Below are 27,080 nucleotides of genomic sequence, written 5' to 3'. Positions count from 1 at the left end.
ATATTTATATTATAATATGATATATACTATATATATATATATATATATATATATATAGTGCTGCTATATGAACAACAGTGTAACAACATATTATATAATATATATATATTTATAATATAATATGATATTATTATATTATATATATATATATTATATATATACTATATATATATATATATATATATATATATAGTGCTGCTATATGAACAACAGTGTAACAACATATTATATAATATAAAATCATATTATATTATATAATATAACATAATATCTATATATAGTGCTGCTACATGAACAACAGTGCAACAACATTTTATACTTTAACCAATAAGTTTCTGTTTAACAGTAGAATTCCCTTTACACAGTAATACTTAAATATCTGTGTCCCTAATAATTATATATTATTATATGTATATATTATATTATATTATATTATATATTATTGTATATACAGTGAATAACGGACTTTCAAAATAATAATAGTAGGAAAAAAACTGCGTTAATTAATTAATGCGTTAACTTGCCCAGGCCTAGTTTATTATTGTTTATGTTTATTATTTATTAACTGTTTGATGTTTATGTTTATTAACTCTTTGTTGTTTATGTTTATTATTTATTAACTGTTTGTTGTTTATGTTTATTAACTCTTTGTTGTTAGTGTGTTATTAATTATTTATGTTTATCATTGTTTATGTTCATTGTTTACTGTGTGTAATGTGTGACTGGACTGTAGTAACCAGTAACACAGCAGTATTTGTTGCTTCCCCCCCCCCGCCCCGCCTCGACGTGATGACGCAAAGCGCTTCAGACACGTCACACGTAATGAGAGTGAAGTCCGCGAGGGTCCGTGTCCCGACAGAGCCCGTTAGAGTCCGGACCGGAGCTCAGACGGTTCCTGCTGCAGGATGAGGTCAGTCTATCGATTACTAACTAAGCAATCAATAGTGTTTGATTGTGGCTCATAAACAAACTCTGGAGCTGAGGTTTAAACGCTGAATATTGATTATTGATCAGACGTTTGGTTCAGGTGATCAGAAACTTATTGATGATCAGTTATTAGGGACCGAGCCAGCGACCGCTGGAGGTCCCTATTGTCTTTGCTATGTTTCTTATTATTATTTTTAGCTCCTTTGATTGCGTTTTTCCCCCCCTGAACATATACGAAAACTCAATTTTATTTGGCAAAGTGGTCAGGCCTGGTAAAAAAATTTATATTCTATGCGGCACTTTCAGGTTGGCCACTAGGTGGCGCTATTATCATAAAAAGTGCGTTTAGGCTAATAACTTCTGCATAGTTTGTCGCACATTAAAAAACCTTGTATCCACGCGTTCGGTGAATGGAGCTGAATCTCCCCATATAGGCCCCGCCCACTTCCGCCTATAGTTTTTTTCGTAAGAGCGCGAAATGTCCTTAAACTACTTTTTTGTGGTCCTCCTACACGCTTTGTCCGATTCGTATGAAATTTTTCACCTAGCACCTGGGGACCGCCCTGGCAAATTTTTTTTTTGAAATTTAAAAAAAAAGCACACTTGCGCCACATTTCACCGATATGTACGAAACTCGGTAGGCACGTGTAACATGTCGGGACGTACAAAAAAGCCTCTTGGACCCATACCCGAAAACCCACAGGAAGTCGGCCATTTTGATTTCAATCAATTTCAGCGAACTTTTCGCGTTGTATTTGAACGAACTCCTCCCAGGGAATTTATCAGATCTGCTTCAAAATTTGTTAGTACAGTCAAAAAATGGTGCTGATTAAAAGTTGTGCTATTTGTGCATGTACGTTGAACAGCGTGTCCGTGGCGTGCCCTCAAAGTTGGCCATAGTGAATTCTGTGCGCATTTTCGGTGAATTTCTCGCCTTGTATTTGAACAAATTCCTCCTAGGGAATTTATCGGATCTGCTTCAAAATTGGTCAGTACAGTCAAAAAATGGTGCTGATTAAAAGTTGTGCTATTTGTGACTGTACATTAAAGGGCGTGTCCATGGCGTTCCCTCAAAGTTGGCCAGGTTGAATCGAATGTCAAACTGTGATTCTATTTCCGGCATTTAAGGGCTTCTGTTTTAACTAACTTCTCCTACAGATTTTATCAGATTGACTTCAAATTCGATCACTTCAATCTACACACATTGGTTATCAAAAGTTGTGCTATTTGTGACTGTATGTTTAACCGTGTGCCCGTGACGACGTGTCGAATTCCACCGATTGGCCATCAAACAGATAGTACTCATATCTTCAGTGTACAGTCCCACCCTGAACACGTCTACATGACAATATTCAGACATAGTGATAGCGCCACATACTGGTAACAGGAAGTATCACGTTTTATACTTTCATGTTCTACTCCTTGCAGGATGATCAGATCCAGCTGAAATTTACGTATAAAATGCAAAACACATTGTTGATGATATGTGTTGACTGTGGTGAGGGGGCGTGTCTGTGGGGTGGCGGGAAATTTTGATGGACCGCCATAAAACATGAATTCGCTATAACTTGAGTGTACATTGTCCAATCGGCTCCACACTTGATAACAGTCCCGCCCTGAACACGTGTACATGACAATATTCAGACATAGTGATAGCGCCACCTACTGGCAACAGGAAGTACGCGCTGCATGGCGGTATTGAGCTGATTAACGGCAGATTTTCATGTTGTGGTCCGCACGTGTTACGACAGGACACGACGCAGCCGCAGCACACCCCGAGTTGCGTGGAGTGCGAGGTCCCGCCCAACGCTGCTTGCAGCTTTAATTATATTTAATATTAAAGCATGAAAACTTTAGTTGTTTGTAATCAGAGGGTCTCGGGTTCCATTCCCGCCTCCTGCTGTCTCCTCACAGAGATCAATGAATCCACGGAACTAATCAATACTCAACCTGTTACATTAATATACAGTTTATTAATCATCACTTTATTCTTTAATATATTTATAATATAATTTTATATAATATAATGTAATATAATATAATATAATGTAATGTTATATAATATAATATAATATAATGTAATATAATGTAATATAATGTAATATGATATAATGTAATATAATATAATGTTATATAATATAACAATAATAATGTATAATAGTAATAATGTACAATAATTATAGTAATTATAATAATGTATAATATATAATCAGTCAATCAATCAATCAATCAATCAATTCAATGTATGGTCCTCCAAGGGGGAAATTGAATGTCCACACCACTGCACCTGCAGGCAACACCATACACTCAACAAACGAACACGTTATCTACAATTAACAAATCTACAGAAAAAACAAATGTACAATATTTATGTTTATTAATGATTCATTCACAGTTCTCATTCAAAACTACAATTTCAACTTCAGATTTGATCTTTTATTGATATTTATATCAATCAATAATTAATATGTTTCTGTATGTTTCAGTGCATTCCTCCTCCTCCTCCTCCTCCTCATTCTTCTCCTCCCGGTGGACTCCCAGCTCCTCCTCCCATCCTCAGGGTCTTCAGGTTCCTCAGTGTCCTCAGGATCCTCAAGGTCCTCAGGGTCCTCAGGGTCATCAGGGTCCTCATGGTCCTCAGGATCCTCAGGGTCCTCAGGTTCCTCAGGGTCCTCTGGACTGTATGGCAGCCTGCAGTCTCCGGACTTCCCAGACCCGTACCCCAGAGAGACCTCTCTGCGCTGGAACATCAGCGTCCCCCCCGGCTTCCAGGTCCAACTCTACTTCAGCCACTTCGACCTGGAGCCGTCCTACCTGTGTGAGTACGACTACATCAAGGTGAGACCGCACGGCATCATGGGTAATTAACATGTTGTAAACAACTGTACACAACTGTAAATCACTGTAAACAACTATTAACAACTATAAACAACTATAAACTACTGTAAACAACTATAAAGTACTGTAAACTACAGTAAACAACTATAAACTACTGTAAACAACTCTAAACAACTATAAACTACTGTAAACAACTCTAAACAACTATAACTATAAACTACTGTAAACAACTGTAAACAACTCTAAACAACTATAACTATAAACTACTGTAAACAACTCTAAACAACTCTAAACAACTATAACTATAAACTACTGTAAACAACTATAAACAACTGTAAACAACTCTAAACAACTATAACTATAAACTACTGTAAACAACTGTAAACTACTGTAAACAACTATAAACAACCGTAAACAACTATAAACAACCATAACTATAAACTACTGTAAACAACTATAAACTACTGTAATCAACTATAAACAACTTTAAACAACTGTAAACAACTATAACTATAAACTACTGTAAACAACTATAAACTACTGTAAACAACTATAAACTACTGTAAACAACTCTAAACTACTGTAAACTAGTGTAATCAACTATAAACAACTATAAACAACTGTAAACAACTGTAACTATAAACTACTGTAAACAACTCTAATCAACTATAACTATAAACTACTGTAAGCAACTGTAAACAACTATAACTATAAACTACTGTAAACAACTCTAAACAACTATAACTATAAACTACTGTTAACTACAGTTAACAACTATAAACAACTATAAACTAATGTAAACAACTGTAAACAACTATAACTATAAACTACTGTACACAACTGTAAACAACTGTAAACAACCTTAAACAACTATAACTACAAACTACTGTACACAACTGTAAACAACTGTAATCAACTATAAACAACTCTAAACAACAACTAAAACTATGAACTACTGTAAACAACTATAAACTACTGTTAACTACTGTAAACAACTATTAACTACTGTAAATTCAATTCAATTCAATTCAATTCAATTTTATTTGTATAGCGCCAATTCATAACAGAAGTTATCTCAGGACACTTTTCAAATAGAGCAGGTCTAGACCGAACTCTTTAACATTAATTACAGAGACCCAACAGTACCACCATGAGCAAGCACTTGGCGACAAGGGCAAGGAAAACGCCTGTTAAAAGGCAGAAACCTAGGACAGATCCTCCGGCTCTAGGTGGGTGGTCGTCTGTCTCGACCAGTTGGGGTGAGAGAGAGAGAGAGAGAGAAGAGAGAGAGAGAGAGCACAGACAGACAGACAGACGCACAGCAACAACAGTATTGGCAATGGCAGTCAAGCAGGACCATGGCAGGAGGCTCCACCAGGATCCACGAGAACCTGCGAGACGAGAAGCACAAGAACTCCGGGGAAGAAGTGGAGTTAGTAACATGCATTAAAGGGACATGAATGAGTGCAGAAAGAGAAGAAGAGAGTAGCTCAGTGCACCATGGGAAATCCCCCGATAGTCTAGGCCTATAGCAGCATAACTAAGGGATGGTTCAGGACTCACCTGATCCAGCCCTAACTATAAGCTTTATCAAAGAGGAATGTCTTAAGCCTACCTGAATGTGGTGAGGGTGTCTGCCTCCCGAACCACAACTGGAAGCCGGTTCCACAGGAGAGGAGCTTGGTAACTGAAGGCTCTGGCTCCTACAACTCTAAACAACTATAACTATAAACTACTGTAAACAACTCTAAACAACTGTAAACAACTATAACTATAAACTACTGTAAACTACTGTAATCAACTCTAAACAACTATAACTACAAACTACTGTAAACTACTGTAATCAAGTATAAACAACTATAAACAACTGTAAACAACTATAACTATAAACTACTGTAAACTAATGTAAACAACTATAAACTAATGTAAACAACTGTAAACAACTATAAACTACTGTACACAACTGTAAACAAGCTTAAACAACTGTAAACAACCTTAAACAACTATAACTATAAACTACTGTACACAGCTGTAATCAATAGTAAACAACTGTAAACAACTATAACTATAAACTACTGTAAACTACTGTAAACAACAATAAACAACTATAACTGTAAACAACAGTAAACAACTGAAAATGCCTGTAACTATAAACTACTGTAAACAACTGTACACCGCTGTAGGAGAATGTTGAAGTGGTTTCTGTGTTGGAAGGGGGTCCAGTGCAGGTTCTGAAGGGGTCTCTGGTGGAGCAGACTGGAGTTTTGGCCGTAGTTGGTTGAGGGTTTTGGTGAGTGTGCCGTACAGGATAGAATAGAATGCCTTTATTGTCACTGTACGCATGTACGATGTACTGCTGCTGCAGTGGTGGATGAAGGTGAGGATGAGGATTTATTTGTAATGTGGTGTGAAGGTGACACCGAGGTTGTGGATTTGAGTGGAAGCAGGATGATGCAGAGAGGGGACATTGTGGCAGGATCTCGTGAGGGATTCTGGGCCGGTGATGAGGATTTCAGTTAGCTTGAATCTGTGATTTACTTTCTGTGAGGCAGTTTGTGAGGATGTAGAATGTTTGTCACTTTTATTATAGTAATGCATAAATCACAACTTCTGATAATATAATCTACATGCTGCTAACAGAGAGAACCCCCCGTACATTATGCTCTGTGTGTTACAGACAACAGAACACATGCAGACAGTCAGACAGACAACCTATTGCTTGTCTGCCTGTCTGTCTCTCTGGTAGACTGTTAACCTATTTAACTTTAATAGTAATTGTATTCTCTACCAGAGCGAGCTGGCCACAGCAGGAAAGGGAAGTTCATTAAAAAGCAAGCAGTAACTTTATTAATAACAATGGACCAGTCCATAAGGAATGCAGTGAGACTTTACATTTGTAATGGAACGAAGCAAATGGAGGTAAAACGAGGTAAAATGAGGTAAAATGGAGGAGGCAGTGTGCAGAAACAGTATGACACTGTGAGTGACCTGCTGTTCATTGACTCTCTGTGTAAACTCTGATAAGACTGCAGCCACACTGGAGCCTCATTATCACACAGAGACCAGAACCGGCTCTCAGAGACCAAAACCGTCTCTCAGAGACCAAAACCGGCTCTCAGAGACCAGAACCAGCTCTCAGAGACCAGATCCAGCTCTCAGAGACCAGAACCAGCTCTCAGAGACCAGAACCAGCTCTCAGAGACCAGATCCAGCTCTCAGAGACCAGAACCGGCTCTCAGAGACCAGACCGGCTCTCAAAGACCAGAACCAGCTCTCAGAGACCAGACCAGCTCTCAGAGACCAGAACCGGTTCTCAGAGACCAGATCCAGCTCTCAGAGACCAGAGCCGGCTCTCAAACCGGCTCTCAGAGGCCAGATCCAGCTCTCAGAGACAGTCCAGTGGTGGACAGCTGTGTAAACACACACTGTACTGAACTATTTAGAGACTACGTGGTCTCTGAGACAGATAATCTGTAAAGATCAACAATCCCAATAAGTGACCTACTGCAGCTTTAATCAGAGAACTGAAGCAGACATTTAAAAGTTACTTTATGGTAACTGATTACTTTTATATGCGGTAATTGGAAAAGTAATTCAGTTACTTCCCAGGGATGAGCTTGTGTGCTTTGTATGTGAACATAATGAAAATGAGATCCACGTTAGAAGAAGCAGATTCCTGTGGATCCTCAACTGCTGTGTGTCTCCAGGTGGAGGCGGAGGGGGAGGTGCTGGCGTTGTTCTGTGGAAGGGAGGAGACGGACACGGAGGCGGTGCCGGGTCAGCAGATCATCACCTCCCCCAGAAACTCCCTCAGTGTCCTCTTCACCTCCGACTTCTCCAACGAGGAGCGATACTCTGGATTCATGGCCCACTACAGCGCAGTGGGTGAGTTCCTCTGACGGCCACCACTACTGTATTGAAGTGAATGAGAAAAACTTCTGTCCACCTACAGAAGCGTTTATTTTCTAGCACTGCAAGCACAGAAAGGACTCACTCTGAGACAATATAATAATAAATAATAAATAATAATAATAATAATAATAATATACACAGTCCCTGTTATCACTTTAGTTTTATTTTGAATTTTCATTCCTCACGTCTGTCCTCTTCCTGTCTTCATCCCTCCAGACGTAGATGAGTGCAGCGACCGGAGTGACGAAAACCTCCTCTGTGATCATTTCTGTCACAACTACATTGGAGGATACTACTGCTCCTGTCGCCATGGTTACCTGCTGCACTCAGACAACCGCACCTGCAGAGGTAAGGCTGTGTGTCACCTGTGTCAATGATGGTAACAAACGTGGCAATATAAGTATATATGTATATAGAATAGACAATAAACTAAATAATGTTGTTATTACTATTATATGAATCAAATAGACAATACTGACCTCTGATCTGTATCTACAGCACTGACCTATGCCCTGTATCTACAGCACTGACCTATTGTACCTATTGTACATACAGTAATGTGCAAGTCATAATGGTCCAAAAAATGTTCAGAAGAAGAAAAAGAATAATAAGCAAAGTAAAGACTGAAGAAAAGAATTTGTGAAACTGATTGTCAAATATAATTTGACAGTATGTTTAACAACAAGACTAGATAGCTATCAGCCATTTTCCCTAAATCAATATTCAATTCAATTCAATTCAATTCAATTTTATTTGTATAGCGCCAATTCATAACAGAAGTTATCTCAGGACACTTTTCAAATAGAGCAGGTCTAGACCGAACTCTTTAACATTAATTACAGAGACCCAACAGTACCACCATGAGCAAGCACTTGGCGACAAGGGCAAGGAAAAACTGCCTGTTAAAAGGCAGAAACCTAGGACAGATCCTCCGGCTCTAGGTGGGTGGTCGTCTGTCTCGACCAGTTGGGGTGAGAGAGAGAGAGAGAGAGAGAGAGAGAGAGAGAGAGAGAGAGAGAGAGCGACAGACAGACAGACAGACAGGTGCACAGCAACAACAGTATTAAGACAATATCAAGATTAATTTATTTAGATTGAAGAACTAATGATCAGCCATGTGTAACTTCCTGTGTAGCCTGAAGTAGCTACGTTAGATATTATATTATAATCCACTTATATGTTATATATATGTTATATATAAGTGGATTATAATGTTAAAGTGGCTGTGAGTTGACCTCTGAGAGCTGTAATCCTACAGCCTCTGTAACTTCACTGTCAGACTGTATGTTGGAGCTTTTCAAACACAATGAGCTTAAAGTTGTTTCTGTGTTTCAGAGCAGATTTGAATTCCAGCAGCTGATCCAGATTACAGTCTGCTGCCAACAAGTCACAGTCTCTAACAACACTGAACGCTTTGTGATGTGTTTTTATTCACAGATACCTCCAGCAGAGAATAACAACACTCAAACTTATATATATGCTATAAGGAGTTCAGTCTAGACCTGCTCTATTTAAAAGTGTCCTGAAATAACTTCTGTTATGAATTGGCGCTATACAAATAAAATTGAACTGAATTGAAACTTCATACAGTCATTTACATTCAATCTCACAGTCTGCATCAGTAGATGGAGTTTAAATTGTTTTTATTATCTAGTAATAATAAAGGTTTGGGTAGGACCGCTTGTCTTTGTTTGAGTTGGTCTTTGGGTGAAGACACAAGAAAAGTCCACAGCACTTCATTTTAACCCTTTATTGTTGTTTCTGTGGCTCCCTGAGGAAAGGGGCTTTTTAATGGTTTTTATTTATTGTTATTTAACAGGGACGATGCTAACAACTAATTATCATCTCTAATCAAACTAAACACAATAAAACTCTAAGCTCCGCTTTTTTAGACAATATATTAGAAATGTATTTATTTATCAAATGGAATTATTTCATCTGTAAGTTTCCATATTTAACTGGAATTCAAACTGTGTTTATGTCATATTTTTTTACTTTAAAACGCATCCTTGACAACCTGGAAATGTACAGACTAGTTTTCCAGTCATGGAAACACCTGGAAATTCATTAAATAATCTGTGTTGTATATGTTGTAATGTATTAAATACATTAAATAAATGTAATAAATGTATTATATTAAATACATTTAATACATTAAATATATTAAATACATTTAATATATTTAATACATTTATTACATTTAATATATTTAATACATACAAAACTTACAGTACTACAGTACTACAGTACTACAATACTACATTACTACAATACTACAATAATACATTTAATACATTAAATATATTTAATACATTCAATACATTTAATATATTTATTAATTTAATGCAGCAGGTTTGGTTGAAAACTGTGAGTTTATATTCTTTTTATTTAAATTTGAACACCTTGAACTACAACCGTTTCCATTCATATATTGAGTACAACATCAAATATAAAAAGAACTTTCCTCCATCTTTTCATACTTGGCTATATTAATTACATTAGCTGTAAAATAAAACATACTGAGAAGGAAAATACAAACTTATACAAACAGTCATCCACTTCATCATTAAAGTAATGAATTCCTCTGTATGTTCTCAGCTGTTTAATATGTAACTTATCCCCTCCAATGATACACATATATATCTTTATGTATCTTTATATATATTTATGTATCTTTATATATCTTTATATATATCTTTATATATCTTTATGTATCTTTATATATCTTTATATATCTGTCTATCTGTGTATGTTTACTGCATGTGTGCAGTGGAGTGCAGTGACGGTGTTTTCAGGGAACGCTCCGGCGTTCTGAGCAGCGTTGATTTTCCCTCTCCATACCCGAAGAGCTCAGACTGTCTGTACCGGATCGAGGTGGAGCCGGGCTTCAGGATCCGCCTCCAGTTCGATCCCCGCTTCGACGTGGAGGACCACCCCGATGTCAGCTGCCCCTACGACCATGTCAAGGTGAGGACAACAAGCGCGCACACACACACACACACACTGCTGCGTTATTGATTGCTGTGTGTGTGTGTGTGTGTGTGTGTGTGTGTGTGTGGGGGGGGGGGTGTCAGGTGACGGCGGGCAACAGTGAGTTCGGCCCGTTCTGTGGAGATCAATCACCGGGACTGATCGACACCGACAGCAACAACGTCACCGTCGTCTTCCACAGCGACAACTCTGGAGAAAACCTTGGCTGGAGGGTCACATACACAGCGACAGGTAGATACACAGACAGGTACATACACAGACAGGTACATACACAGCGACAGGTACATACTCAGCGACAGGTAGATACATGGCAACAGGTAGACACACAGACAGGTAGATAGATACACAGACTGGTACATACACAGACAGGTACATACACAGACTGGTACATACACAGACTGGTACATACACAGCGACCGGTAGATACACAGACAGGTAGATACACAGACTGGTAGATACACTCTTCCTTGATGCTTTTATTTTGACAGGAAGTCAGTGTCAGGTACCTGAAGCCCCACCCCATGCCCTGCTCAACCCTGTCCAATCAGAATACTCCTTCAAAGACCACATCCTGGTTACCTGTGAGCCTGGATTCAGACTGCTGAAGGTAAAACCTTCCAATGAAATCAAATGATATTGATTATTGTTTATTGATTGATAATTATTACAAATATTAAGATTTGAAAATATGTTGAGAGATCTGCTCTTCAACTGAAACACAGTTTGTGTTTGACATGAAACATAAAGGGCAACAACTACACTGATATACAGAACTACTGTACTACAATACTACAATACTACAGTTCTACAGTACTACAATACTACAATACTACAATACTACAGTTCTACAGTACTACAATATTACAATACTAAAATACTACAGTACTACAATACTACAGTACTACAATACTACAGTCCTACAGTACTACAATACTACAATATTACAGTATGACAATACCACAGTACTACAATATTACAATACTAAAATACCACAGTACTACAATACTACAATACTACAGTACTACAATATTACAATACTAAAATACTACAGAACTACAATATTACAATACTACAATACTACAATATTACAATACTACAATACTACAATACTACAGTACTACAGTACTACAATACTACAATATTAGAGTACTACAGTACTACAATACTACAGTACTACAATACTACAATACTACAATACAACAATACTACAGTACTACAGTACTACAATACTACAATACTGCAATGATACTTGTGTGTGTGTGTGTGTGTCTGTGCTTCAGGACGAACAGTACCTGGATCACTATCAGATGGACTGTCAGTCTGATGGATGTTGGAGCAGCAGCCCTCCTCACTGTCAGAGTAAGAGAACACTGTTTCCTTTATGGGTTCATTAGAAATATAATATAATAATATATATATATTATATATTAATAAAATATATATTATATGTAATATAATAATGTATATATTATATATATATAATATAATAATGTATATAATATATATAACAGGGCTGTACTTCCCCAGCGAGTCGATCAGTAAACTGGTTTCCTGGTTCCAGTCAGTCTATTGATTGATATTAAGAGAACAAACTGATCACAGATCAGAGTTAAACTGTACTTCCTGCTTTCTCTCCCTCTCTCTGTAGAAACTGAGTCCAGGAGAAGGAGGCGGGCTCTGTTGGGCATCTTAACCAATAAAAGTCGAGATTAGTCAGAGAGTGATTGTTATTGGCTGATAGAGAATCTGTAGGAACAGCTCGTGTCCGTAATGAAATTATTTTCTAATAAAACCAATCATCAGAATCTGCAGCTGTGTGTTTCTGTGAAACAATCTGTCAATAATATTAATTATCAATAATCTGAAGATCAACAGCAGTAATCCGTTTTACTGATTTATGTATTGAGATATATAGGGGAGCAAACTGATCCGTGAACATATGGAGAGGTACGACTTCAATATACTTCATGTTTTCATCTGGTTCCATATGAACTCATTAATTATTGATCACTGTTTCATTCCATCAGACATCTTTCAATATCCATACAGACAGGACCTATTGATGAACTGATTATTGATCTGTTTGTGTACTTATTGAAAGTTACAGTATAAACACTGTGAACACTTTAATCCAGATCAGTTCCTGTCTGAATCAATCTGATCCAGATCAGAGTCTGGATACACAGAGACCTTGTCGGTCCAGCTGAGTCCAGATTAGTCTTTAATTCTTTCACATCCATCTCTCTCTCCATCCTCATCCTCATCCTCTGCCTTCATACTGACAGCTGATTGGTCTCCTCTCTGTCACAGTGGTGGACTGTGGGAGTCCAAAGGCGGTCGCCATGGCTGACGTGGTGTTCGGTAGTCACGACAACAGCACCCTGTTTGGATCGACAGTCCACTACGTCTGCAGGGGGGACGCCTTCCAGCCCAACATCAGCAACAGTAAGAGTATCAGAGTACTCTGATTACTGTAGTACTGCTTTGAAATGCTGGCATTTACAAATACTTATACTTTGGGAGTATTTTACTACCTAATTACTAATTGTAGTATTTAGTAATGAGTTTATATTTTATAAGTAACATAAAGTATAAAATAAGTAATGTAGTAAAGTAAAAGTATATAAAGTACCAGAAAATTTCTCAAGACACTTTGAGTTCCCTGTTGAGATACAGATACTATCTGGTGCTTTTATTTTGAAAAACTAGGTCTCTCCTAAGTTTCCTGATAACATACAGTGGTTGTTGGTGGCTTTTATTTTTAAAGAATAGCCTTATTGTAAGTTCCTAATTAAGAATTACTCTGTTGGGCTTTTATTTAGAAAAACTAGGTATATCCCTAGTTTCTTGATATCATACAGATGGTTGTTGGCTTTTATTTTGAAAACCAAGGCTCATCTTGATCATTCTGTTAAGATACTCTATTGGACTTTTATTTTGAAAATACAATTACTATCTGGGGCTTTATTTTGAAAAACAAGTTGACCATTGGGGACTTTTATTTTGAAAAGGCAGTAAAAGTATGGAGATGAACAGTGTGACTGACTGTGTGTCAAAGGCATCATCATTGTGCGATCATGTGATCAATTACCCAAAGTTTAATCAATAGAAACAATCTGAAGCAGTACAAATACACCAAATACAAATGTGTGTAAATGTTTATCATTATGAGATACATTTATTCTCTGTGATTGATTAATGATGGTGTAGGTTCATACAGTTGTGGGTCCAGTGGAGACTGGACCAGTCCAGAATCAGGCACCCAACTGCCCAGCTGTCTCCCAGGTAATCAATACCTTATATATACTGTCAGTGATCAATATCTTATATATACATTGATCACTATCTTATATATACTGTCAGTGATCAATACCTTATATATACTGTCAGTGATCAATACCTTATATATACTGTCAGTGATCAATACCATATATATACCGTCAGTGATCAATACCATATATACCGTCAGTGATCAATACCTTATATATACTGTCAGTGATCAATACAATATATATACTTTCAGTGATCAATACAATACCTTATATATACTGTCAGTGATCAATACAATATATATACTTTCAGTGATCAATACAATACCTTATATACACTGTCAGTGAACAATACATTATATATACTGTCACTGATCAATACCATATATATACTGTCAGTGATCAATACCTTATATATACTGTCAGTGATCAATACCATATATATATCGTCAGTGATCAATACCATGTATACCGTCAGTGATCAATACAATATATATACTGTCAGTGAACAATACATTATATATACTGTCACTGATTCAATTCAATTCAATTCAATTTTATTTGTATAGCGCCAATTCATAACAGAAGTTATCTCAGGACACTTTTCAAATAGAGCAGGTCTAGACCGAACTCTTTAAAACATTAATTACAGAGACCCAACAGTACCACCATGAGCAAGACCTTGGAGACAAGGGCAAGGAAAAACTGCCTGTTAAAAGGCAGAAACCTAGAACAGATCCTCCGGCTCTAGGTGGGTGGTCGTCTGTCTCGACCAGTTCGGGTGAGAGAGAGAGAGAGAGAGAGAGAGAGAGACAGACAGACAGGTGCACAGCAACAACAGTATTGGCAATGGCAATCTAGCAGGACCATGGCAGGAGGCTCCACCAGGATCGACAAGGACCTGCGAGACGAGAAAGCACAAGAATTCCGGGGAAGAAGTGAAGTTAGTAACATGCATTAATGGAACATGAATGAGTGCAGAAAGAGAGAGGAAGGGAGGAGCTCAGTGCACCATGGGAAATCCCCCGATAGTCTAGGCCTATAGCAGCATAACTAAGGGATGGTTCAGGACTCACCTGATCCAGCCCTAACTATAAGCTTTATCAAAGAGGAATGTCTTAAGCCTACTCTTGAATGTGGAGAGGGTGTCTGCCTCCCGAACCACAACTGGAAGCTAGTTCCACAGGAGAGGAGCTTGGTAACTGAAGGCTCTGGCTCCTGTTCTACTGACACTTTATAGGTGAGGAGGAGGATTTTAAATTCAATTCTACATTTTACAGGGAGCCAATGCAGAGAAGCTAGTACAGGAGAGATGTGATCTCTTTTTCTAGTTCCTGTCAGTAATCGTGCTGCAGCGTTCTGAATTAATTAGCGTTCAATGACAGAGCTACAGCATAAAAACAGTGTACACAGAGCAGGAAGTAAACCGGAAATGAGTCAGTACACTTACCGTAGCACGTAATGCACGTAAAGCATGTGATCAATACCTTATATATACTGTCACTGATCAATACATTATATATACTGTCAGTAATCAATACCTTATATATACTGTCAGTGATCAATACCTTATATATACTGTCAGTGATCAATACAATACCTTATATATACTGTCAGTGATCAATACATTATATATACTGTCAGTAATCAATACCTTATATATACTGTCAGTGATCAATACCATACCTTATATATACTGTCAGTGATCAATACTTATATATACTGTCAGTGATCAATACCTTATATATACTGTCAGTGATCAATACAATACCTTATCTATACTGTCAGTGATCAATACCTTATATATACTGTGAGTGATCAATACCTTATATATACTTTCAGTGATCAATACAATACCTTATATATACTGTCAGTGATCAATACCTTATATATACTGTCACTGATAAATACATTATATATACTGTCAGTGATCAATACCTTATATATACTGTCATATATATACTGTCAGTGATCAATACCTCATATATACTGTCAGTGATCAATACCATATATATACCATCAGTGATCAATACCTTACATATACTTACAGTGATAAATACAATATATATACTTTCAGTGATCAATACAATACCATATATTTACTGTCAGTGACCAATACCTTATATATACTGTCACTGATAAATACATTATATATACTGTCAGTGATCAATACAATACCTTATATATACTGTCAGTGATCAATACCATATATATACCGTCAGTGATCAATACCATATATACTGTCAGTGATCAATACCTTATATATACTGTCAGTGATCAATACAATATATATACTTTCAGTGATCAATACAATACCATATATATAATGTCAGTGACCAATACCTTATATATACTGTCAATGATCAATACAATACCTTATATATACCGTCAGTGATCAATACCTTATATATACCGTCAGTGATCAATGCCTTATATATACTGTCAGTGATCAATACAATACCTAATATATACCGTCAGTGATCAATACCTTATATATACAGTAGTACATACTGTATCTCTGGTGCTCCCCTGCAGCCTGCGGCCGTCCGTCCCGCTCTCTGCCCCCTCAGGTGAAGCGGATCGTGGGGGGTCGCAGTGCCGAACCCGGTCTGTTCCCCTGGCAAGTTCTGCTCAGTGTAGAGGATCTGTCCCGGGTCCCTGAGGACCGCTGGTTTGGCTCCGGGGCCCTGCTGTCCGGTTCCTGGGTCCTCACGGCCGCCCACGTTCTTAGGTCCCAGAGGAGGGACACCAGTGTGGTCCCTGTGGCCCCCGAACACGTCAAGGTCTGAGGAACTCACTGAATCTACTCCTAACACTCCAGTTTAACCAGTACAACCAGTGTAACCAGTGTAACGTCCTCCAGGTCTTCCTTGGTCTCCATGACGCTTCAGACAGGTCTCTGGCCTCGAACCGTTCGGTGCAGCAGATCTTCCTCCATCCAGACTTCCAACCCAACAACTACAACAACGATGTGGCCCTGCTGAGGCTGACGGAGCAGGTGGAGTTTACTGAGCTCATCCGCCCCGTCTGTCTCCCCCCACCCCACAGCCAGGTGGGACAAATAATACAGTACTACAAATACTAATACTACAGAACTACTAATACTACAGTACTACTAATACTACAGTACTACTAATACTACAGAACTACTTATACTAATACTACAGTACTACTAATACTACAGAACTACTAATACTACAGAACTACTAATACTAATACTACAGTACTACTAATACTACAGAACTACTAATACTACAGTACTACTAATACTACAGAACTACTAATACTACAGAACTACTAATACTAATACTACAGAACTACTTATACTAATACTACAGAACTACTAATACTACAGAACTACTAATACTAATACTAAGAACTACTAATACTACAGAACTACTAATACTAATACTAAAAAAATACTACAGAACTACTAATACTACAGAACTACTAATACTACAGAACTATTAATACTACAGAACTACTAATACTAATACTACAGTACTACTAATACTACAGTACTACTAATACTACAGAACTACTAATACTACAGAACTACTAATACTAATACTACACTACTACTAATACTACAGAACTACTAATACTAATACTACACTACTACTAATACTACAGAACTACTAATACTAATACTAGTAGTACCACTGCACTACTGTAGTATTAGCACTAACACATGGGTACACATCTTTACAAACTCTTATTACATATTAAGTGACCACAGTGACCTTTGACCTCTCTCCTTCAGGATGACCCTCCCACCCCTCACCCGAACTCTCTGGGTGTAGTTGCTGGTTGGGGAATCTCCAACCTCAACTCCTCGTCCCCCGGCAGCGACCCCCCCACGCTGACCTCTGACCTTGGGATGACCTCTGACCTCCTGCAGTACGTGAAGCTGCCGGTGGTTCCTCAGGACGAGTGTCAGGCGAGCTACGCCTCGCGCTCCGTCAGCTACAACATCACCGACAACATGTTCTGCGCTGGCTTCTTCGAGGGGGGGCGAGACACCTGTCTGGGGGACAGCGGGGGGGCGTTTGTGATGGAGGACGGGGTCAGCCAGAGGTGGGCGGTGTTTGGGTTGGTGTCATGGGGCGGGCCGGAGGAGTGTGGCAGTCAGAGGGTGTACGGCGTTTACACCCGAGTGGCTAAATATGTGGAGTGGATACAGACACATGCTGCCCCCTGGTGGTGATCACTGAGTACATTCACTGCAGTACATGTTGTACTTATATACTATATATATATAATATACTGTCAAATATCAACAGACCGACAGAGCCAGTTACTGTTAGTATCACAATATTAAAGTAACTGGATTACTTTCTGTAACACCAAATACACACAAGAGAAATAAATATGATCAGGATGACTTTTAGAAACATTAATATAGAAGCAGAACAATGTGACAGGATCCAAAGATAAAAGAGACACAGAGTCACTTCTTAAGTTAGCTAATGTTAGCAAAGCACAAGCTAATTAGTTTGCATTTTGCTAACATTAGCTAACTGAAGTTGTGAGTGTATCGGTCCCTCCAGGATATTGTGGGCTGATTTTGTGGCAGCCTTTCTAAAACGATTGCGCTGCATGTTGTGATGGTGAACATCGTGCAAGCTGAGAAAAATAACTGTGATTGTTTTGTATAATTCATTAAAAATCGAAGGAAACTGTAGTCTGGTGACTCAGTGGATCAGCGTTTGTGTAGGAAACTACCATGTCTCTTTTATCTTTGAACCATCTCCAAAATGTGGTTGTCTTTTCAACATAGATTAGCCTAGCATAGCATATCTGAGTGCAGGAAAGGAGGAAGTTGTTCAACTGTGATTGGAGCGCAGAGCAAAAAGGGGCGGGGCTTAGGAAGGGTGCATGGTAATACCTCGTTCTTTATTTTAAAATTGTAAACCTTCTAATAATTACTATTTTTACTAAATGTATTTGTAATCTGATTACTTTAACAGAATGCAAGTTAACTTTCATTATCAATGTAATCTGTTACTTGTTGATCAGATATGAGAGCTATTGTTACTGTGTTATTATATTTTACACTTGAATGTATGGATTATATAAATAATAAACACTTTTTGCAAAGAAAATCAAATTTTCTGTTTATAGGAATCATTGATCTCATCCATTTACTGACGTTAGTAATAAAATATCAAACAGCTTGAACTGATGATCGATCAGGACAGTCTGACAGAGCTGTGCTGTAACACCTACTCAGTACTCGACAAGTAACTTAGTACATTTACTTCTATGTTGTACTTGTAACTCCACAAAATCAATATTTTTACACACAAACATATGAAGAGTTTATACAAGATCATCAAACAGTGAATACAAGTACATCTGACACCATAGTCCATTAATCAATAAGTTAATTAATCAATCAGTCCATTCATCAATGAGTCCATTAATCGATCAGTCGCTCAGTGGCTCTCGGTACTGTTGATGTCCAGTCTCTCCATGGTGTTTCTGATCCAGTTCAGGAAGTTCCCCAGGTGGGTATAGACTCCGTACTTCCCCTTCGCAGCACATTTCTCCCCCCAGCTGACAACCCCGCTCAGGAACCAGGTTCCTCTGTAGTTCACCACAAACGGCCCTCCGCTGTCTCCGCTGCAGGCGTCCACGCTGACGTCCAGGTAGCCTGCACAGAACATGTTGTCTGTGATCACCTGCAAGAGAGAGACACCCATCAGTAATCTATAATCAATAATCTATAATCATTAAACAGTGTATCAACTCTAGAGCTATGTTCTGTATGGAGTTGAGTTGTGTTCTCACATAATCCCAAATGTTTCCAACAATGATTTATAATTAACTGATCAATAACTTGAGGAGTTCCTCTGGGAAGCGACCTAGAGCCTTACTTCTTTTTATTAAATTCTGTTGTTCTCTGTGAGCAGAAACTACCAGGACAATGTTCCTGCACAACAGAGTTATTATTAGTTTATATTATATATTATTAGTTTATATGGTATAATATTAGTTTACATTATATTTTATTAGTTTATATTATTAGAGTTATTATAAGTTTATATTATATATTATTAGCTTATATTATTAGAGTTATTATTAGTTTTATTATATATTATTAGTTTATATTATATATTATTAAGGTTATTATTAGTTTATATTATATATTATTAGAGTTACTGAGTGAGGAGTACCACAGATTGTTCGTTATTTAAACCTTGCTGTAAATCCATTACTCATTCATTGATTTCTTGGTTTGACTCCTGGGTGCAGTGCTATACAAATAAAGTCTGATTGATTGATTGATGGTATCTGATCACCTGTTCAGTGGAAGCAGTGCAGTCTTTGTAGCTGACCACTGGGAGCGTCACCTTCCTGAGGAAGCGGGAAGACTTGCCCAGGTAGTGAGTGACTCCCCAGCCCGTCACCACGCCCCGGTTCCCCACCTGAACACACAGACATACACTGTCAGCTCTGATCTCAGGTCTGGGCTCCACCACTGTCATAAATAAAGTTACCTGCAGCAGGTATTTGGAGAGGTGGGGGTCAGGGAGGCAGGCGGGGACAGCGGTGGGGCCCCTGACGACAGGCCGGGCGAGGTAGAGCAGAGCAATGTCGCTGTCGAAGGTGAAGGAGTGGAAGTGAGGATGAATGAAGACCTTCTGAACCTTTATGAGCTGCTCACCTGGATCAGGACGCTGTTTATCAAGGTCTCCTGTACAAACACACATTATTCAGATGCTCAACAACAACAACAAGCTCACTATTTGTGCTCTGTAGAAGTTGTAGAAGTCAGATTCATATATCAGATCTAACACAGGGGCAATAGACGCTCTAGGATCTGAAATGAATAAAGTAAAGTCATCAGCGTAACCTGAGTCACAAGGTAGCCCCGCTCTAAAGCATACCCTGTTTTATGGTCTATTTTACTCTAAACTCATCAGGAAACTGTTTACTGAGCTCATCAATCAACTTCTCCATAAGACTCAATACTATCAGAGTGGAGCTGCCCCCTGCTGGACATGCAGGGTTAACACATTGTCCATTATATGAACTGGTGGTAATAACAGAGGCGCACCTATAGTAACGTGGTCTGCAGTCTCCTCGCAGCAGTGAGCGGCAGAGACCACCCAGCGATCAGAGACCAGAGTCCCACCACAGAACCCGTAACCATCAGACCTGTGGACCAGAACCTGAACACACGCAATCTATGTTATTAAATAAATATACGTTAAAGCTGCTTTAAAGAAAGTTCATTGGTTTTAATCCACACCTGCCAGGGGCTCCCTCCTCGTCTCTCCAGGACTCCGCCCACAATACGAGTCTTCCCCTCCTCTTGTCCCCGATCCTCCCCCCTCTGCTCTGTCCTGTTCCCTTCGCTGCCTTCAGACGTTGCGTTCACTGTCATCAGCTCCTCCATGGTCTCTGTAGACTCCCAGCTATCTGTGCTGTTGTCATCCAACATGGCATCCGTCTCTACAGTGGTGTTGACAAGCTCAGAACGACTCCACAGAGAGTGACTGTGGTACGACAAGACGCTGTGCTGACGGCCGCAGGGGAATGACTCTGGACAGGAAGAACAAATACTGTCAGAAATACTACTGCGAACAAGGATCAGATACTGAAAGAAATACCAGGAGTATATCAGCAGAATTATGTGCAGTAGTATCAGTAGTATTAGTAGTACCGGTCTGGGAGCAGCTGTATCCGTCAGGGTCCAGTTTGAATCCATCAGCGCAGCCACACTGAACTCCGGCTCCACCCAACAGGTCTCTGCAGTACTGCATACAGCCGCCGTTTCTATAGAGACATGCCAACACCACTACACACAGTACACACAGTACACATGATTATTAAAACAATACAGTAATACACACAAATACACAGAAGGAACAGTAACTGTCTCTGACCAATCTGAACTCAAACTGTATGATCACAGTATCAGTGCAGTGTCGTCTGCATACAGATGCACATCAGTGGCCCCAGGACGCTGCTCTGAGGGACTCCACTGTATCCAGATAGTGTCCCACTAAGATCCACCTGATGATGGTGATGGAGTTACAGGTGCTAATTACCTGAGTGACAGGTGTTATTTATCTAAGTCACCTGTTGTTTACAGGTGTAGTACCTGAGTCGCAGGTCTTGCCATGGTACTGAGGAGGACAGAGGCACATGAAGTCTCCTCGGTCCTCAGTACACATCCCTCCGTTCAGACAGGGGTTGGTCCGACAAGGATTAAAATCTACGACAAACAGGAGAGACACCTGAACACGTCACATCTCGCTTTACTTTAGGCTACTTTACTGCACTTTTCTTATGCTGCTTTTTTTACCGCTATGCTTCTGTACTTTATACAGATTTTCTTTACTTGACTTGACTTTTTCTGTATGGATGCAAGTATGTATGTAAAGTATGCATTTGTGTTTCGTACAGTTTTTACTCACTTGTGTATTTATACCAGAACTCCAGCTGTGGAACAAGAAAGTCAGAGTTAATAAAGTACTTGAAGTATCTCTGCGCACAGTTGATTTGTCATCATCATCATTATTATTATTTTTTAAAATAATAATGATTATTATTAGTTGTTCTTATCGTTGCTGTCTCTGTACTCTTTTTATAAGGAGTACCGTCTAAAGGGGTCTAAAAAAATGGTGCTGTACAAATAAAACTGAATTGAATTGAATGTGACCTCTGACCTTTGACAGTCAGGAATCAAATGTCAGACTTTGGCGCCCCCCAGTGGTCATATTAAAAAAGACAGCACTATATGTTTGAGCTGGTTCCATGTAGTCTATAGAAACCCTGTCTGTCTTCCAGCCCTGGTTCTTACCGTCTTCTCTTTGGTCTGGAAGATCTCTGCAGCCTCCTCCTGCGAGCAGTTCTCCTCATAGCACTCCCTTTCCAGGTCTCCTGGTAGCATCTCCTCCAGGAAGTGGGAATTGGCCCGACGCCTCCTGGAGGAGGAGCGGAGGATCTGACCTGCCGCCGACGCATCCAGGAACACTGAGGAGTGGACAAAAAAATAGAAACACTTATTCTGCACACACTGCTGATATTATTATGACTGATAATCAATGTTATTGATGAACGAGTTGTTGGACTCTGATGATTTCAACAAATACACGTTATATTTATATATGGTTTCTGCCTTTCAACAGGCAGTTTTTCCTTGCCCTTGTCGCCAAGTGCTTGCTCATGGTGGTACTGTTGGGTCTCTGTAAATAATGTTATAAGGAGTTTTGTCTAGACCTGCTCTATTTGAAAAGTGTCCTGAGATAATTTCTGTTATGAATTGGCGCTATACAAATAAAATTGAATTGAATTGAATTGTAATAATGAAATAATAATACTTATAATAATAATAACACTAATATCAGTGATACTGGCAATTGTAGTCAAGCAGGACCATGGCAGGAGGCTCCACCAGGATCCATGAGAACCTGCGAGACGAGAAAGCACAAGAACTCCAGGGAAGAAGTGAAGTTAGTAACATGCATTAGTGGGACATGAATGAGTGCAGAAAGAGAGAGGAAGAGAGGAGCTCAGTGCACCATGGGAAATCCCCCGATAGTCTAGGCCTATAGCAGCATAACTAAGGGATGGTTCAGGACTCACCTGATCCAACCCTAACTATAAGCTTAATCAAAGAGGGATGTCTTAAGCCTAGTCTTTCAATTCAATTCAATTCAATTTTATTTGTATAGTGCCAATTCATAACAGAAGTTATCTCAGGACACTTTTCAAATAGAGCAGGTCTAGACCAAACTCCTTATAACATTATTTACAGAGACCCAACAGTAACCTAGGACAGATCCTTCGGCTCTAGGTGGGTGGTCGTCTGTCTCGACCAGTTGGGGTGAGAGAGAGAGAGAGAGAGAGACAGAGAGAGAGAGCAAGAGACAGACAGACAGACAGGTGCACAGCAACAACAGTATTGGCAATGGCAATCTAGCAGGACCATGGCAGGAGGCTCCACCAGGATCGACAAGAACCTACGAGACGAGAAACCACAAGAACTCCGGGGAAGAAGTGAAGTTAGTAACGTACATTAATGGAACATGAATGAGCACAGGAAGAGAGAGGAAGGGAGGAGCTCAGTGCACCATGGGAAATCCCCCGATAGTCTAGGCCTATAGCAGCATAACTAAGGGATGGTTCAGGACTCACCTGATCCAGCCCTAACTATAAGCTTTATCAAAGAGGAATGTCTTAAGCCTATTCTTGAATGTGGTGAGGGTGTCTGCCTCCCGAACCACAACTGGAAGCTGGTTCCACAGGAGAGGAGCTTGGTAACTGAAGGCTCTGGCTCCTGCTCTACTTTTAGAGACTATAGGAATCACAAGTAGCCCAGCATTCAGAGAACGCAGTGTTCTAGTGGGGTAATAGGGTGCTATGACTTAAACAAGCTTAGTGCGGTTCCTTTAATGCCAATTTGATGCTCAAGTCTCTGTAAAAGAATATTATGGTCAATGGTGTCAAATGCAGCACTAAGATCTAATAATACAAGTACAGAGACAAGTCCATTGTCAGAAGCAATTAGAAGGTCATTATTAACTTTAACCAGAGCTGTCTCTGTGCTATGATGAACTCTAAATCCTGACTGAAAATCCTCAAATAAACTATTGTTATGTAGAAAGTCACACAACTCTTTGGCGACTACTTTCTCCAGAATCTTAGAGAGGAAGGGGAGGTTAGAGATTGGTCTATAGTTGGCTAAAACCCCTGGGTCAAGAGTGGGCTTTTTAAGAAGGGGTTTTATTACAGCTACTTTAAAGGACTGTGGTACATATCCTGATGATAAAGAAAGATTAATCATATCCAGTAAAGAAGTGCCAATTAAGGGAACAACTTCTTTAAACAGCCTAGTTGGGATGGGGTCTAATAGACAGGTTGATGGCTTCGATGAAGAAATGATTGAAGTTAACTGATGAAGATCGATAGCAGAAAAACAGGCTAAATATATATCTGAGTTTACATTAGTTAAAGTTCCTGAACTTGGAGAGCCACTGATAGCTGTTGATGGCAGTTGGTGATTAATTTTCTCTCTAATAGTAATAATTTTATTATAAAAGAAGCTCATGAAGTCTAAGTCTTAAGTTTATGGGGATATGTGGCTCAATAGAGCTGTGACTCTCTGTCAGCCATTATGTGGGAAGACTATTAAATGTTCAATATCAATGCCATATGATAGAACAAGGTCAAGAGTGTGATTAAAACAATGAGTTGGTTTATTTACACTCTGACAGAAGCCAATTGAGTCTATTAATGATATAAATGCATTACTAAGGCTGTCATTGTCAACATCAACATGAATATTAAAATCACCTACAATAATTACTTTATCTGATTTAAGGACTAAACTTGATAGAAACTCTGAGAATTCAGATATAAAATCAGAGTACGGTCCAGGAGCGCGGTACACTATAACAAATAGAACTGGCTGCAGTGTTTTCCAGTTTGGGTGAGAAAGACTAAGAACAAGGCTTTCAAATGAATTATAATTTAGTTTAGGTTTAGGGTCCATTAAAACGCTTGAATCATATATGGCTGCTACTCCACCTCCTCGGCCAGTGCCTCGAGGAATGTGAGTATTAATATGACTGGGGGGGGTGGATTCATTTAGGCTAACATACTCCTCGTGGGACAACCAGGTCTCAGTAAGACAAAGTAAATCAATATCATAATCTGATATTAATTCATTCACTAAAACAGCTTTAGAGGACAGAGACCTGATATTTAACAGTCCACATTTCATTCTCTTATTTTGCGCTACTGAGGAGTTAGTTTTAATTTTTATTAGGTTTTTATGTTTAATTCCTCTTGTTTAAGCTACTTTAAGCTACTTTACATTACTTTATGTTACATTACGTTACTCGTTAGTTTACTCTTTACGTTAGTTTATGTTACCTTATGCTACTTTACGTTACTTTGCATTACCTTACGTTACTTTACGCTACTTTATGCTAATTTACGCTACTATATGTTACATTAAGTTACGTTAAGTTACTTTACACTACTTTATGCTACAGTAAGTTTCTTTACGCTACTTTACGTTACATTAAGTTACTTTATGCTACTTTATGCTTCTTTACGTGACATTACTTGTTACTTTACATTACTCGTTACTTTACATTACTTTATGCTGCTTTACGCTACATTAAGTTACCTTACGCAACTTTACACTACATTACTTTATGTTACATTAAGTTACTTTACACTACTTTACATTACTTTACGCTACTTTATGTTACATTACGCTACTTTCGATCCTCTGTCCATCAGTCAGTCTCACCTGTACATTCAACCAGTGCAGAGCCAACAAGCAGAGAGCAGAGAGTCCACGTCACACCTGTGGACGGCAGCATGTCTGTCTGTGGGCAGACAGGAAGTTGTCCTCTCTTAGAAGAAGAAGAGATGTGTTATGTTCAGGTGTCAAAGTGTCTGTAATGTTTTAGTTATGAAGAAAATCAGGGTGCATTCTGGGATATTTTGCAGCATGGCACCATTATGTCTCAGCCTGATGTTAGTGGATGGTCCTACCTGGTGTCGTCTTCCGTTGTTTACCGTTTTTTATTGTTGTCTCCTGTTGTTTACTGTTGTCTTTGATTGTTTACTGTTATCCCCCTTGTTTACGGTTGTCTCCCGTTGTTTACTGTTGTCTCTTGTTGTTTACTGTTGTCTCCTGTCATCTCCTGTTGTCTACTGTCGTCTCCTGTTGTTTATTGTTGTCTTCTGTTGTCTCCTGTCATCTCCTGTTGTTTACTGTCATCTCCTGTTGTTTACTGTCGTCTCCTGTTCTTTATTGTTTTCTCCTGTCGTCTCCTGTGAGGACAGACATTTGGCGTCTGTCTGATGTAAAATAGAGGACAGAGATGGATCGTTAACCACAATTCAAATATTGACACACAGACGTCACATCAGCAGCAGAGAGGACGCGACCAGAGACGAGTCAAACTCTACAGGAAGTAACGAGACAACGGAGAGCTCAAAGGTCACGGAAACCTCTGATGAGCTTGTAAGACAAATCGGTGGGCAAACTGTGACCCAACACGTGAAATTACCTGATTTTGTTATTTCAGAGTTTCTGTTCAGGTCAGAGGTCGTTAAACAGAGCTGCTCCGAGAGGTTCAAATATAATTAAATTCAATTTTATTTGTA

General features: G+C 39.0%; 2 protein-coding genes across 4 annotated transcripts; one reads left to right on the top strand and one right to left on the bottom strand.

The window, feature by feature from the left end:
• The first annotated feature begins 789 nt into the window (after positions 1 to 789).
• masp1 (MBL associated serine protease 1) lies at positions 790 to 19,047 on the top strand. 3 transcript variants are annotated; one of them, XM_051398932.1, is made up of 13 exons: positions 790 to 910; positions 3,414 to 3,765; positions 7,473 to 7,650; positions 7,894 to 8,025; positions 10,448 to 10,644; positions 10,752 to 10,899; positions 11,157 to 11,275; positions 11,949 to 12,027; positions 12,979 to 13,113; positions 13,879 to 13,953; positions 16,473 to 16,720; positions 16,801 to 16,989; positions 17,701 to 19,047. In XM_051398932.1, exons 1-13 carry the CDS (start codon positions 906 to 908, stop codon positions 18,142 to 18,144), a joined length of 2,301 nt encoding a protein of 766 aa, XP_051254892.1. In that variant the 5' UTR covers positions 790 to 905; the 3' UTR covers positions 18,145 to 19,047. The 3 variants fall into 3 exon arrangements, 2 of the variants coding, with proteins under 2 accessions (XP_051254892.1, XP_051254893.1); XR_007884507.1 differs by lacking the exon at positions 17,701 to 19,047 and having other exon boundaries at positions 16,439 to 16,720; positions 16,801 to 16,950; XM_051398933.1 differs by lacking the exons at positions 12,979 to 13,113; positions 13,879 to 13,953; positions 16,473 to 16,720; positions 16,801 to 16,989; positions 17,701 to 19,047 and adding an exon at positions 12,317 to 12,473 and having other exon boundaries at positions 791 to 910.
• Positions 19,043 to 26,769, bottom strand: LOC127362789 (coagulation factor VII). The gene is made up of 11 exons (XM_051398974.1): positions 26,463 to 26,769; positions 26,215 to 26,320; positions 22,753 to 22,925; positions 22,367 to 22,391; positions 22,051 to 22,164; positions 21,610 to 21,744; positions 21,196 to 21,488; positions 21,001 to 21,115; positions 20,441 to 20,637; positions 20,243 to 20,368; positions 19,043 to 19,621 (listed from the first exon to the last, which is right to left on the bottom strand). Exons 2-11 carry the CDS (start codon positions 26,285 to 26,287, stop codon positions 19,376 to 19,378), a joined length of 1,497 nt encoding a protein of 498 aa, XP_051254934.1. The 5' UTR covers positions 26,288 to 26,320; positions 26,463 to 26,769; the 3' UTR covers positions 19,043 to 19,375.
• Positions 26,770 to 27,080: the final 311 nt, after the last annotated feature.

Source organism: Dicentrarchus labrax, unplaced genomic scaffold (assembly GCF_905237075.1).
Source record: "Dicentrarchus labrax unplaced genomic scaffold, dlabrax2021, whole genome shotgun sequence".
In the NCBI taxonomy this organism is placed as follows: Eukaryota; Metazoa; Chordata; class Actinopteri; family Moronidae; genus Dicentrarchus; species Dicentrarchus labrax.
This window is presented reverse-complemented; position numbering and strand designations above follow the sequence as displayed.

What these genes read in the sequence shown, in the direction of transcription:
- LOC127362789 (XM_051398974.1), bottom strand. Translation starts at nt 26,287, where the DNA reads ATGCTGCCGTCCACAGGTGTGACGTGGACTCTCTGCTCTCTGCTTGTT. An exon ending in TCCAGACCAAAGAGAAGACG is followed by an intron (nt 22,392 to 22,752) that starts GTAAGAACCAGG and finishes CTTGTTCCACAG; the next exon opens with CTGGAGTTCTGGTATAAATA. An exon ending in TGGCAAGACCTGCGACTCAG is followed by an intron (nt 21,745 to 22,050) that starts GTACTACACCTG and finishes TACTGTGTGTAG; the next exon opens with TGGTGTTGGCATGTCTCTAT.
- masp1 (XM_051398932.1), top strand. An exon ending in AGACAACCGCACCTGCAGAG is followed by an intron (nt 8,026 to 10,447) that starts GTAAGGCTGTGT and finishes GCATGTGTGCAG; the next exon opens with TGGAGTGCAGTGACGGTGTT. An exon ending in GGTCACATACACAGCGACAG is followed by an intron (nt 10,900 to 11,156) that starts GTAGATACACAG and finishes TTATTTTGACAG; the next exon opens with GAAGTCAGTGTCAGGTACCT.